This window comes from Phalangium opilio, unplaced genomic scaffold, assembly GCF_054372755.1.
Source record: "Phalangium opilio isolate 3A_F unplaced genomic scaffold, DU_Popi_V2 ptg000003l_1, whole genome shotgun sequence".
Taxonomy (NCBI): domain Eukaryota; kingdom Metazoa; phylum Arthropoda; class Arachnida; order Opiliones; family Phalangiidae; genus Phalangium; species Phalangium opilio.
Genome location: NW_028324145.1, coordinates 3756294 through 3771838, shown reverse-complemented (window position 1 = coordinate 3771838; position 15545 = coordinate 3756294). Strand labels below are relative to the sequence as shown.

General features: G+C 38.8%; 2 protein-coding genes across 13 annotated transcripts in view; one reads left to right on the top strand and one right to left on the bottom strand.

The window, feature by feature from the left end:
- Positions 1-15545, bottom strand: part of LOC149717149 (uncharacterized) — a 371656-nt gene that overhangs the window by 98424 nt on the left and 257687 nt on the right. The window lies entirely within an intron of this gene.
- LOC149717162 (O-acyltransferase like protein-like) lies at positions 4566-5082 on the top strand. The gene is made up of 3 exons (XM_089834530.1): positions 4566-4668; positions 4731-4873; positions 4953-5082. Exons 1-3 carry the CDS (start codon positions 4569-4571, stop codon positions 5058-5060), a joined length of 351 nt encoding a protein of 116 aa, XP_089690656.1. The 5' UTR covers positions 4566-4568; the 3' UTR covers positions 5061-5082.

Below are 15545 nucleotides of genomic sequence, written 5' to 3'. Positions count from 1 at the left end.
CCGTCTACCGCCACGAGCGTCTCACGTTTTGGAGGGAACATTTAGAAACCGCTACCAGAGGGCCAACCGTTCTTGTGTTATCAAGAATATTCACTTTCGCCGAGTGAAGAATTTGGTTAGCTCAGTACTTCTGGTCTCATCTCTCTGATAAAATCCATGAATTGGTTGGAAACCTTTCCACCTAAAAGACACAGGCCTGTATAAAACGTATAATTAATGTTAAAAGCCCCAAAAGGATTTATCCCGTCTAGATTCTGTCCTGTAGAATGAAAAAAAGACCCTAAATGCATTCCCATAGAATAAACTAAGAGGTAGAAGGGTATGACGTTTGCATACGTAGTATTGCCATTACTCTATATTTACCCCTAATTGACTCTGGTCTATATGCAAGGAAACAAGTGGAAACAAAAAACAATACAGCCCAGAAAGGTTTTTCCGTCTTGATTCTGGCATTAACCGTATTGTATAGACCTTTCCAATAATTCCAAAAGAAAAGCAAACTCGGGGCCGCTTTCTTTTGTTATTTCCCTCGCACCATTTACATATGTATTAAAAGTATTAGGAATTAATTTCAAGAGTAATTTCATGAATTATACCAGAAGTGAGATGAGACTAGAAGTACTGAGCTAACCAAATTCTTCACTCGGCGAAAGTGAATATTCTTGATAACACACCAACAGTTGGCCCTCTAGTGGCGGTTTCAGAATTTCCCCTCCAAAACGTGAGACGTTCGCGGTGGTTGACGACCGAACTAGATTCAAGCACCCGCGTCCGTGTTTCGCCGCTTTAGGTTGAGGGGAAATGGGCAAGAAAATTTTTGGAACTCGACCAATTTGTTTCTCTCTAGCGTAGTCGCGATTGAAGCGGCGTAAAATCCTCAAATTTGTTCACTAGTGCCAGGATCTATTACCAATGCTAGAGCCCTTCACTTCTAGTCTCATCTCACTTCTGATTATACTAAGAAGAATGTTTAGAGGTACTTATAAAATAATATCACGGCTTATTGACATTTATAGAAATGTGTTATCACCACATCATCAAAACTTGTCGAGGTTAATTGTAATAGTTAGTATAGGGCGCTGTCGGTTAGCTGTGGCATAGGGGCTAGCCACCACCTCTCTATGCATTGAAATCGTGACCCATTGAAATATAGCCCACTGGGTGTTATGGACACGAAATAAAGCTAGATTATTATTATTAATACTTTACTGAAAGACCTAAAAATGTGATGTAGCGCCATTACATGTAAAGCATAAAAGAGTATCGGTTTAGTATCATATTAAACCAACCGATTCGATACTATCGGGAAACCCAGAGTATCGGTGACGATACCATCGGGAAACCCCGAGTATCGGTGACGATACCATCGGGAAACCCCGAGTATCGGTGACGATACCATCGGGAAACCCCGAGTATCGGTGACGATACCATCGGGAAACCCCGAGTATCGGTGACGATACCATCGGGAAACCCCGAGTATCGGTGACGATACCATCGGGAAACCCCGAGTATCGGTGACGATACCATCGGGAAACCCCGAGTATCGGTGACGATACCATCGGGAAACCCCGAGTATCGGTGACGATACCATCGGGAAACCCCGAGTATCGGTGACGATACCATCGGGAAACCCCGAGTATCGGTGACGATACCATCGGGAAACCCCGAGTATCGGTGACGATACCATCGGGAAACCCCGAGTATCGGTGACGATACCATCGGGAAACCCCGAGTATCGGTGACGATACCATCGGGAAACCCCGAGTATCGGTGACGATACCATCGGGAAACCCCGAGTATCGGTGACGATACCATCGGGAAACCCCGAGTATCGGTGACGATACCATCGGGAAACCCCGAGTATCGGTGACGATACCATCGGGAAACCCCGAGTATCGGTGACGATACCATCGGGAAACCCCGAGTATCGGTGACGATACCATCGGGAAACCCCGAGTATCGGTGACGATACCATCGGGAAACCCCGAGTATCGGTGACGATACCATCGGGAAACCCCGAGTATCGGTGACGATACCATCGGGAAACCCCGAGTATCGGTGACGATACCATCGGGAAACCCCGAGTATCGGTGACGATACCATCGGGAAACCCCGAGTATCGGTGACGATACCATCGGGAAACCCCGAGTATCGGTGACGATACCATCGGGAAACCCCGAGTATCGGTGACGATACCATCGGGAAACCCCGAGTATCGGTGACGATACCATCGGGAAACCCCGAGTATCGGTGACGATACCATCGGGAAACCCCGAGTATCGGTGACGATACTATCGGGAAACCCCGAGTATCGGTGACGATACTATCGGGAAACCCCGAGTATCGGTGACGATACTATCGGGAAACCCCGAGTATCGGTGACGATACTATCGGGAAACCCCGAGTATCGGTGACGATACTATCGGGAAACCCCGAGTATCGGTGACGATACTATCGGGAAACCCCGAGTATCGGTGACGATACTATCGGGAAACCCCGAGTATCGGTGACGATACTATCGGGAAACCCCGAGTATCGGTGACGATACTATCGGGAAACCCCGAGTATCGGTGACGATACTATCGGGAAACCCCGAGTATCGGTGACGATACTATCGGGAAACCCCGAGTATCGGTGACGATACTATCGGGAAACCCCGAGTATCGGTGACGATACTATCGGGAAACCCCGAGTATCGGTGACGATACTATCGGGAAACCCCGAGTATCGGTGACGATACTATCGGGAAACCCCGAGTATCGGTGACGATACTATCGGGAAACCCCGAGTATCGGTGACGATACTATCGGGAAACCCCGAGTATCGGTGACGATACTATCGGGAAACCCCGAGTATCGGTGACGATACTATCGGGAAACCCCGAGTATCGGTGACGATACAGATATGGTATCGGTACCGGTTCATCCCTATTCATTACTGAACGGAAGTGTGCACACGTGAATAGTATATCATTGATAATTAATTAATTATGCAAATTAATTTAAGATTAACGCCAACGTACGCGTTCATAATCTTGTTTTACGCCTCGATTTGGAAACACGTTGGCGACGGTCCATTGTGGGAATTCATCGCAATGGACGAAAGTATCGAACAGTGTAGAACCACATGGTGGTATAATTTACTATACATATCGAATTTCTTTAAATTAGAAGAACAGGTAGGTATTGGAATCCCTTCCTTTACTTTTTTATTACTTTATTAAAACGATATTTGACAAATGCTATGTAGTGCTTGGTATATTCTTGGTATCTGGCAGTCGACATCCAATTGTTCCTAATTAGTCCCGTTTTCTTAATATTCCTAAAACGGTGCGTAATAACATAAGTTCATAAGATATGTTCCATAAGTTTGTCACTGGTTACTGAGAGCTTGTCATGAAGTGACGCAGATGAAACTTCATAGATTCTCGTAAAGCGATGCCTGGTCAGGCGCTGTCAAAGGCTTAAAGGCCGACTTCCATCGAAAAGAGTTCTAGCGAACTGACAACCGAGCATCGAGATGGCTAACAATGGAGCGACCGTGCCGATTTTCGAATCCCCGCTGGGGTAAAAGATGGAAGGGTTCTAGCTAACTGAAAGCCGTGCAATGTGGTTTAGCGAACTGAAGATACACAATAGAGAATTTTTTTTCAGGCGAAAGCAAAAATTCGAGAGGAAATAAATTTAAATGGATTTCTATTGTTCATCTTCAGTTCGCTAGAACCACATTGCACGGCTTTCAGTTAGCGAGAACCCTTCCAGCTTTTGACCCAGCGGGGCTTCGAAAATCGGCACGGTCGCTTCATTGTTAGTCTCGATGCTCAGTTTTCAGTTCGCTAGAACTCTTTTCGATGGAAGTCGGCCTTTAATTAGTACAGACTAAATAGGCAGATGGACCTCAAAAACTGAGTGTAGTTAACTCTCGTGTTGTTCTCGAACTAGCTCTCAGTAAGTCTCCAGCATTGCCAAGCATAGGAATTGAACGTATCTTCTAAGCATTGCAGAGACTACTGCGCAAGGTTCCTTATGAGTTTATGTAACTACTTTCTAGGAAGAATCCGTCTCTAGGATTGGTCATTTTGGGAACTTTATGGCTCGTTTCGATTATCGCTTCCTTTTGCATTTATTACAGAGACGATATAGAATTGGTTTCTGACAATACTATGTTTAAAATGCCAACTGATTCTAGATTGTAAGAATATAATTATTTATTATTGATAGGATATAAGGTCATAATTACAACAAGTATGTCTTTATTGATAGAAATACGCTTCGATTTGAAGATATGTACACTCTGCCTCACGTTCGAATTGGACCTTTTCTAGTTGGTTCCTTACTGGCATTCATTCTACGGCGAATAGGAAATAGTATAATCAAAATTAAGAAAGTGTGTTAATAATTCTAATCACAAGTAACCTAATTGAAAAGGTTTTTCCAGTGTCAATACTGGGGCTCTGTGAAGTTATTTACATGTGTTTTCGTTTTTATTTACAGATCTATTTAATTATGGGTTGGATTATGGCTGCATTTATGAACTTATCCCTAATCTATGGTTTAAATAACGAAGACATGGGTAGAACAGGTCGGGCATTGTACAATACATTGGGACGCACGGCTTGGGGACTCTCCGTGGCCTGGATCATATTCCTTTGCACATTAGGCTTAGGGGGTAAGCCCGGCACTCACTCTTTTGTCAAATTTAAATTTTATAGACTAATGTTAAACATTTAGGCAAAATTAACGCCATTTTGTCGTGGAGTTTATGGACTCCATTAAGCCGTTTGTCATATTGCGGGTATTTGTGCCATAATCAGTTGATAGAATTCTATCTCGGAAATTTGAGGAGTACTTTCCACTTCACTTTAATCGGCATTGTGAGTTATTAATACGTATGCATGACGTCATTATGGGGATAAGGTATGAACCTGTACTGATCGGCTTTTTTCCTTTCAGATTCCTTTGTTTTGCGGAGCCTTCATATTAAGTTTAATGGTGTCACTAGTCCTGTATATACTTGTTGAGTATCCGTTCTCTAGATTACAATCGTGGTTGCTTAAATAATCTTGAAATTATAGTCCTCGAGTGACTTAGAAGTAAATAAATAAATTTTTTCCAAGATCTCTAAAAGATTGTACGGAACACAGACACCAGTTTTCTGATATTTTCGCAAGCAAACTTTCCAAGACTTTCAAAAAATATAAGGGGTTTTTCTGTTAAATTTTAAGATAAAATCCATTGAAAATTTAATAAATAATCAGCAAGGAGCTACTTTCTGCTATACAGACACTTTAGAGCTTATGTCCAAGCTTGGAGGAGGAAAGTTTGATTTTGGAATAGAATTGATGGAGGCCCTCCTGATGTTTTAAAATCCCAGCATGCTTTTCGTGATTGGGCATTATTAACAGCTGCCATCTCTCGGTAAAACGTTTTTACTAGCTTAGTCGCGTGTGAATAGCAGTTCTTGTTGCTACAACCAGGTGGCACCTATAGCTTATACGGAACCAAAAACCGCGGTACGGCCATGCGTGGCAAGGGCCTTCTCGTGTTAACGCTGTAGAGTTTAATTACTACTCCAGAATCAAAACTTTTCTCCTCCGAGTCTCTAGAGTACAAGCGTACTTTGATTGGGCCAATAACAAAAGGGTAAAATACTCAAGTTTCATGAGTCCAGTGTAGTTTGATTTGAAAAACATCAGCAAAAATTTTCAAAATTCATGGATTCTTAACGTATAAATAAGACAAGTTTCAGTAAAATCTGAGAAATTGAAGCTTAATCTTTCGGTCGAATTGTAGCTCCAAACGCGTTTTAAAACAACAGGAGCTGTTTCAATTGTGTTTTTCATTTTCACCACTTACACTACAAAGCGATGGTAATGGTAGACATGGCACACCTGCGTTTTTCCATGCAGGGCTGACCCCGATTATAGGTTAGGAGGTTCTGATATATTATACACTATACAATTGTCAGTGGTTGCCTTGGTTACGCTGATGACTTTCTCTATTAACGCTATACACTTCAATGAGAATTCGCTAATAAAAATCACCCAGGTGTCTAATGGAATGACTCCTATGTGTCAACAGACATTATAAGTAACTTGAGAACAGCGTTAGACGTGGAAAAAGTAATTTTCGCATAATTTTCGATTTTGTAACGAGAAACTTTGCGTTAAACATACAAAGTACTGATGCAATTTTAATTTTTTAGGTCAAATTTTCACGAGTACGACCACTCGACGTAAAATTTTACTGGCCTTAAATAATTCATTATTGTTAAAAATCGAAAACTAGGCCTAATAAGTCTCACATTGCATGGGTAATTAACTATAAGCTTTAATTAACAAATTATGGGTGTAAATATTAAGTTATTAACCTTGAAAGAGTCCATCCTTATTAGGCAAGCAATTTACTTGGCCTATCAGCTATCGCCAATATTGAATTCTGATTTGAGAATCGCTGATATAGACCAAGTAAATTGCTAGTAACAGAGAAAGAATCTTCCAGGGATATTTTCCGCACCCAACGTTAGTTAATTAAAAGCAAATATTTAATTACCCATGCAAATATGAGAATTATTATCGATTCTAGCATTTTAAGCAGTAATGAATGAACATTTTAGCTTGACTCTTTCCTTTAAAAATCACGTCTGGTTAAACACTCAAGTACCCATAGATATAATTCACATCAAAGGATAAATATGACGTCAGATATAAAAAACTATCTGCAATAGCTTCCAAACAATAAAACAAAATTTTAAAAAATCTTGAGTTCAAAATGTCATAAATTTGATTCCTTCCGGGTTGCGGAGAAGACTGAATGAAAGCTAACAGCGCTTAATACATTTTCTCTATAACAATTGATTATATTTACGCAGGGAGCTGCTATTACTCTCCGATCTACATCCGCAGTCATAAAAATGAAGAATTAACAAGAGCTAGGGTGCAGTGTATTGCGGGGATGGAGTTAGGATTGAAGATTAAAGCCAATTCAGCCATGAACCACGTGACCAATCCAAGAGCTTCTTACCCTGACGGAAAAAGTTTTGCTTTATGGTCCAGAACCTTTTCATGGATATATTTGGATTTTTAGTTAACCACAATAACGAGTAGATGGCGCCAACGAGCTCGCTCTTCTCGAGAGCTTCCGAAAACTGTTCAAACCGTTTCCCTAATGTTTTCCTAACTAAAGTCGTATCGTCTCCTCGTAACCACCGACGTCAATCTGAGCTTAAACTAACTGTAACGTGGGCAAGGTTAATGAAGAATATGGGAAGGGGCGCGCGTCAACAAGCGCATTTTCTTATGATTAACCACGAAAAGCAATTCCACTTTCGAGGATAAGCGGGAGCTCAGATGCCCCGAATTGCGAAATATCATTATCAGTTGGTCAGTCAACAGAGCTATCTCAGAAGGATTAGTGTGACGTCACTCATGCTCTTTGCCCATAGAACCAAAGCGGTACCAAACATGGCCGCCCACTGCCAAAGCTAAACTCGTGTCGTTTTACCTAGGCACTGACGTCACAACTGAGATAGCTCTATAGCAGCAAGGCGCGAGTCGAGACATTTTTTTATTACTTTTCGAGCCGCCATTTTAAAAGATGTCGGAAAATAGAACCCAAAAGCCATAAAGCCCGTCTATAGGATATAGCTAATCATTGTACTAAATTTTAGAGAAATCGGTTGAAACGCGCGTCCGTTATTTCATAAAGAAAATTATTTTACATTTACGATCGCCATTTTTCAAGATGGCGGTGGATTGGAAAAATCTTTCTTAGTGCCTGGCTACTACTTAAGATAAACGTCCACGCAAAATTTCAACCATCTAGATCTAGGTAAAGTGATTTGGGCTGGGTGTTGAGTCGCTAACCTTCACCTTTACCTAAAAACCTTGGGAACGCACATCGCCGACTGTCAGCGAAAGGGATTTTAATTACTTTCAAGTTAAACTGACGCGGATTATCCCCCAGAACGATTTTGGCGGGAGATTTTTATGGCGGGAAAAAATGGAAGATCGCGAGTATGGCGCGCGCGCGCTCGAGACGGAAGCGAGATTTGATTGGACTATTCTTATATTATTCGTCTTCTTTTTTATTATTATTCTTCCTCGCAACAAATATGACGTCACCGTATTGTAGGGTGCCATTTTAACAACGTCCGAAGCATTTTTTATTGGTTTTTCGACGCGATAAAATTTAAATTAAACAGCCACGGTATCATGATGGGCATTGGACCCTCGGTGTTTGGCTTTGCGTTGTGTATGGGGTTATCTTTTTATGATCTTGTTCCGGATCCATTAGATATATTTAGGACCTCGCGAGAGCATACTGAGCACTTTAAGAGAATGACCAAAATATGGAAATAAAAACTATAAATTTTGGATGACACCCTCGGGAATTACATTTTGGTTTTTTTTTCAAAGAATATCTAAGCCTTGGTTCAAAGATTAAAATACATTATCGTGGTACAATGAAATTTAAACAAGAGTTTTGATTTACAATAATGATAAATCATTCAATTTCTGAATAACGTAAACTGATCTATTTTGCACAACAACAAAGATAAAAATAACAAAATAAAGTTTACTGATACGGTTATTATACTTGCCGAGAAAGTATGCACAGAAGAAGGGCCGCCATATTAAGGGAGTTCCCTAGCGCCAAGAGGCAACGCTAGATGGAGCTCGCGTTCGCTACACACGGGAGGCTAGTCGACTCACACTGTCGCTTGCGGTGCTTCCTCGCGCGAGGGAACTACCCTAATATGGCGGCCCGGTTCCTGTGCTGTTTACTTTTCCTATGGCATTACAGGAATGGTCTACAGACCTTTTTCATAGGGCAATACAGTTTCGTCTGCTTAAATGAGCGTCTAAATGTGCGCCTGTTTTTGTTATTGCAAAGGTTTTTCAACTGAATAATTTCCCCCTTTTCCTAAATATTACGAAATTGAGTATGTTTTCACCCCTAAATATTGCTACTTTTCCAAATTATTGCTAATTAGCTTGTTTATTATCACCTTCAGTTAGGTCAGTACTACGTCAGACCCTCCTAAGTCTTACCTCAGTTCTGGCAGCCATATTGGTGGTTTTCTCCTTCACTTCTGCATTAAACCCTGAAATATGGCCGAATAAATCATCCCACAAATCATAGCTCCTCCCCCAACTGAAAGCTCTCTATATACTGATGGGTTGAATGCAGGAGGAAAGCTGAAGCCCACCAATATGGCTGCCAGAACCCTGGTAAGACTTAGAAGGGTGTCACGAACATCCGGCATGTGGATCCAAAGACTTTAGAAGGCTTAAACGTTACCAGTCCACCAAATTTAGTCCGTGTTGCTTGAAGCCATATCTAACGACTTTGGATCCACATACCGGATGTTCAGTCTGTAGAAAACAAGGTGGTTAAACATCAGGTTCTATTTTACCCTCACCTTTTGAAACCAGGGTCTATCAAAGTGCCCAAGAACAAGGGGTAGGAATTAAGCAAAAGCGTCAGGAACGTGTCCGATAACATTTTACAAAATTACTTACTGGACAAATGCCCGATAAAAGTATTTGCTTATTTCCGTGTCTCCATGCGATAGCGTCCGATAAAATTTTATTTTAGAAAACAATAGGGGTCATTGGACAAATATTCAATAAAAACGATGCTTATGTAAGTTATTTCTGTCCCTGTCTGCTACCGTAGCGATATTTAGTCTGCTCGTCTCCAAAAATTTTGTGTTTCAAAATATATTGTTTCTTCCTTTGAATATATAGGGGTTACTTTTTAGAAAATCATAGCTTGCTATAGCAAATAATTGATTAAAGCCAGCATGAAGACGAAAGCATCAAGTTTAGATTATTTCTAAGGTATTGCACCCATTTTGAGACAGCAGCCATATCACGCGAGACAATGAATCATCGCGTCTTACAAACAAAGCTCCTTTTTCGTTGACCTTGAGTCAGGAAAAACATATAGGCCTAGATAAGGCAATATAAAGAAGGGGTAAATTTTAATGTTTCGCCGTTATCCATTTGGGCTAAAATTAATTATGCAATTTGTGGGGTTGATTAATTATTCTCGTTTCTTCTCGGGATCCTCTGACACAGTCTTGTGACCGTTTATGGATAGCCTGCAGATTTTCGGTCTATACAAAATGAGCCCTTAATCGCTCATTTGACTCATTTAAACTTAAGTAATCGCCTATAATTTAAGAAAATGGTTCCAAATATTTTATTTTTTTAAAAAACTAGCATTTGAGAGAATAGGCCCTGCAATCTCTGGTGAAAACAAGTACTTGGTATAGTGAGCCTTTGGATCTTGACGTCACGTGGCGCCGGTAACGTATTTCAAATAATTTTACCCACCCACCGCTGACTTCTTTGGAGAGTCCCTTTAACAACAAATATTCATACGCCAAAGAATTCATTACAACTTAACATTGCTACAAAACAACAAATTTTCTGTTATTTCACACCTATACCTAACTGTACGCCGTGAATCACGTGGTGGAATATCATGACGTCATGAACACGCTATATTTTAGTTTTGGCAACTATAATCTAAATAAATTTTACTATAACCTAAATTTTAAAATGTGATATGATGATAAAGAGTTGGAATAGATAACTCCAACAATAGATGACTTAATATTTCGATACCGGTAGATTATTATTATTATTATTTATTGTTTAAGACATATTTCGCCTAACTCAGGAATGAATAGAATAGTCAGGCCATGTTCCCAGAACAGGAGACGTGAAATTCTTTAAATTCCAATTTTAAACGATTTAAAATACCTGTCTTTTTATCACTTATGTTATAAGATAACGTTACTATGACCTAGTACTTCTTTTTAATCGAAGGTAACATTTGGAACATTCTTCAATTCTCTGTTTATTTTCCTAACCTAACATAAAGCAATACTTCGAAGACTAAAAACTGCGTTATTCATAACCCAACAATTACATTAAGCAAAATCAGGTGATTATGTCTGCGTTCTTATAGTTTCTTAGAGAATTGGTAACAACTTGTGCAATATTGCCTGGGGGGTAAAACTGAAAAAAAGAAGTTTAAAAACAATCTCAACCAGATTTATAAAACATGTAATTCATTTTTATAACCGACACCCTATGACTGAACGAATTGTTAGAGGTCGCTTTTCTATATACGGGTTTTAGTATGGAGTATCCTTACGACATTGTTTCCTTTCTGTTAACTTTTCACGTTGAAACGGAGCATAAACCACTAAAACTTTAGATTGTAGCATAAGCATATAGTACTCTCCATAAGTAACGTAAAAAGATATTTCTTACATGGAGGAAGTAGAGAAAGAGGAACCAAAGAGGGAAGGGGGAAGTTAACTTGAACGGCGCAGTAGTTTCTGTATCTCATGCGCACCTACCCCGACGTACTGTGGAATAGCCAGACATCACGTGGTCAGTTAAGAAAGAAATTGAAATGGGTAAATACGAAAAGACGGTTAGAGGCTGCTATTTTATTATTTATGAACCTTGGGTTAGAGGCTCACACTGGAGATCAGAGTGGTTAGCTGTAGCCTTAGGCTAAGGTAAACATGCACGAACCACCATAGCAGTGCTTTGCTTTGGCCTTAAGTTGTAAACAAACTTCCCTCTGTTGCGCGGCTTGCGCTTATTGCGCATGTGCGGAACTGTACGACTGTGCCTGTGCTCCGTACCGATTTTGAAAGGGAGGGGAAATGAAGGAGAATTTGGTCTCTCCTAGCCTCCTTTTTTGTGTGCTCACCGTTTCTTATGAGCACGTATCCTTTCCCTTTAAGATAGTGCAGTGTTCCTGGTGGACAACTTCTCGTTCTAGAAGAATCCATCTGCATCTCTACACCACCAATTAAACAATCTCTTCCGGTTTGGAGACGAAATTTTTGAAGGCAGGTGACTCAGCAGATATATAATTTTTTAATTTTCGAATGGATAATGTCGATACCAAAAGCCCCTCCTGCAGACCCATACTTATTCATTATAGGGTTTGGGTTATGCTTATAGTATAGTAAAATACTATCCCATTGGTCTCGACATAAGTCTATTATGTAAGGTCCCCATAAGTCAGAAACAACGTCAATTTAAGTCAAGAGCAAATGCCACTAATGAAGGAAGCAGGTAAGGAAATTTCTTCGCCCCCTGTCGGACTCTGAAGGTACCACAAAGCGGAGCTGACGTAATCGAATTTCGTATTGCGCATGTCTTAGACTTAAAGATTGAATCGCGTGGGCAGGTATAAAAATGGCGGCGGCCAGGAATGGAGCTGGGAGGTAGTAGCCTAAACTAAAGTAGTATTTAAATGAAGAAGTGCATTTAATTATCACATAAAGAGGTAGAATGCATCAAGGTTAGTAGAAAACAATTTGCACGAAAAGTATCTAGTGTTACTATTAGATTAACTTCTTAACACCGTTAAAGATGTTCAATCTGAAGTTAAGCCTTGCCATTTAAAGTCTTATCAAGAAAAACTGCCAGATCCATTACTTCAGTCAGTTAACTGAAAGTGTAGCTTGTTTTCATCTTGTAACTTAACTTAATCCTCCACATAAAGATGACAATGACCGCTTTTATTTGTCTCTGCCATTATATTTAAAGTATGTGACATGATTTTACCAAATAAACAGCAATGTAAACGGTACCCGCCGCCGTGAAAAAGTTGAAATTCCTGTCCTAGCTTCCGGTATAACCAAACAGCCTAGGAATTATAGATGGCGCTTTTATCGTACCCGCCAAATTTTCAAAATGTTAATACGAGTACAATGCTGGTAGTATAGGACCTAATTGGGGACTCATACTTATGGGGACCTTACATAATAGACTTATGGTCTCGAATAGATAAACCACATTGTATACATAACAATTCGATGATTTGTCCACTTTAACTCGAGTTGCAGACGGTTACTGAACCAGGATTGACCCGGGATAGTTCCGGAAGTTCTGAGGTATGAGTGTAACAAATTCAAAATCCGTTAAAACCTCAAGAAAGCTTACAATAACTAACAATCCGGATAGCCGTATCCTGTTTTTCATATATTTCGCTTTCAAAACTCCAAAAGAATATGCCAAATTAAAAACTGAAAGCGTGAGTGACGTCAAATCGAGGATAATGTATTTCGTTGAAATAATCTATTGGACCCTGAAGAGATTTTATATTTTTAAATGTACTATCTTATCTATGATATAAATAAGGTTGAGTCCTACGCTCGCTTTATTTCCTTACGGATCAGTGTAGCTATTTTGGTGTTTGTCACAATGTCGACAATTCTGTTTCTTTGCGATGACTTGACTGATTTCAATAATTATTGTTTTTCAATTTAAGAGATTACGTTTAAAGAGGTCTAGTTTAAAAAATCCATTTGTGGCCTGAGACATCGAATATGAAGAGAAAATGTTGTAAACTTTTATATAAAAAAACTACCTAAGCTATCCGGCGTAGGAACCAGGACGTTTCCTATAGACTATTCCATTAATTCCAGAAGAAAAGAAAACACCAAAGGGGCGTTGTTAACAGGCAAGGGGTTGGCTTCCTTCCCAACCTTTTGAGGAACTCCACCAATCTACTACCAAAACATTTCACCTATAGTTTTACCATAAGTTCATAAGATATGTTCTATAAGTTTGTCACTGGTTACTGAGAGCTTGTCATGAAGTGACACATATTCTCGTAAAGCGACGTCTGGTGAGGCGCTGTCAAAGGCTTAGCACAGACTAAATAAGAATATGGACTTTAAAACCGTGTGTAGTCAATTCTCGCTTGTCGTTCTCGAACTAGCTCTAAGTAAATCTCTAGCATTACGAAGTACAAGTAGTGTTATAGTTATGGAACATATCATATAAACTTATGGTGTTTGTTAGGAAATTAACAAATTGGGACTGTGCGTATAGAAGAAATAAACAAACCACTTTCTAAATATACAATAAATAAAAATGCGCACTCAGAGCACTGCAATCAGTGCTGCAATGATTCACAAGAAGATTTTAACACAACCTTCAAAATTCAAAACATCCAAACCAACCCTGATCCCTAAACTTTTACGGTCAACATCAAGAGCCATTGTTATTAATTACCCCACGTGGTTTAATAACAATGCAATATAAACACTACACACGTGACCTTTAAAATCACGAGGCCATAGCTTTATAGGAAATGAGGCTAATCCTGATGATCATATCCATTTAATCTAAGATTTGATTCGATATGATTAATATCGATTAATTGTAGTAATTTTAAACGGGAGCATAGTATAATGTTATCAAACATGACATTTCGAACCATTCCGCAATTTAGGTTACGATTAATTTCGTTCAGGGCCATGGGAAAAATGTTTCGAAAATATTGTTTAAAAATTGACTAAAACCCAAAATATAAATATTTTTAATGAGTTAATAAGTTGTTAAACACGGATGGGGAAATCACCCGCGAATTAGATAAGCGAGAAAGTATTATTATCTAATTTCACGTGAGAATCATACGAGTTGAGGTAATTCTGGGTACGTCACTATTAAGTTTTTGTTTAGCGAAGAATTTTTAACAAGGAATTTGTGTAAAATGGAAACGCCTAAATAATTGAAAGGTTTATAAGGTGTGCACAATAAAATTAATTGCGAAAACACTTACAACATTTTTGGTATGCTAAAAAGGATTCTAAATTATACACTGGATATTTTTTTAATATAAAAATTAATTTCCAATGTCAAAAATGATGGGTTCAGTTTTAAGTCTCAAGATATCTTCCGAACTACTTGTCTAAATGTACTGAAATTTTACTAAAAGGTGTATTTTGATCTATTCTATTATGATTAAAAGGTTTCAAAGTTTTAAAGTCGATAATTTTTTAAATAATAATTTGACATTGTAAATTAATTATTATTTAAAAACACTATTCAATTTAAAACTTTAATACCACTATTCAATTTAAAACTTTAATACCACTATTCAATTTAAAACTTTAATACCACTATTCAATTTAAAACTTTAATACCATACCATTTCAGTAAAATAGAATAGATCAAAATACACCTATCAGTAAAATTTCAATATATTTGGACCGTTAGTTCCGATGATATTTTGAGATTTAGAACTGAACCCATTATTTTGACATTGGAAATTAATTTATATTCTTCAGTACGGGCGTGACCAAGTTGGCTATGTCTTATGTGACTATCTCTTAAATAGAGAGCTTTCAGATGGAATAGTAGTACGTCACACCCACCCAAGTCTTACTGCTGTTCTGGTAGCCATATTGGCAGTGATGGGCACTATCATATCTTTTTTGAATCTGATACTTTATTTGATAGTTGGAAAAAAATCTACCTATCATTTGACCGATTTTGATAGTGATAGATCAGCCTATAAATGATAGGCTTGAAAAATTGAGTTTGAAAGTTCCGATTCCTAAGGAATTTTTTTGATACTTTTCCTGATTCATTAGTTTTTAAGAAAATTTAATTTGATTTAAATTTGATAGGTATCGCTACCTATTAAAAATATTTGAAAGCAAAAATGATATTTCTAATATATTTAATAAAATTTTAGTGAGTTCCTTCCTTC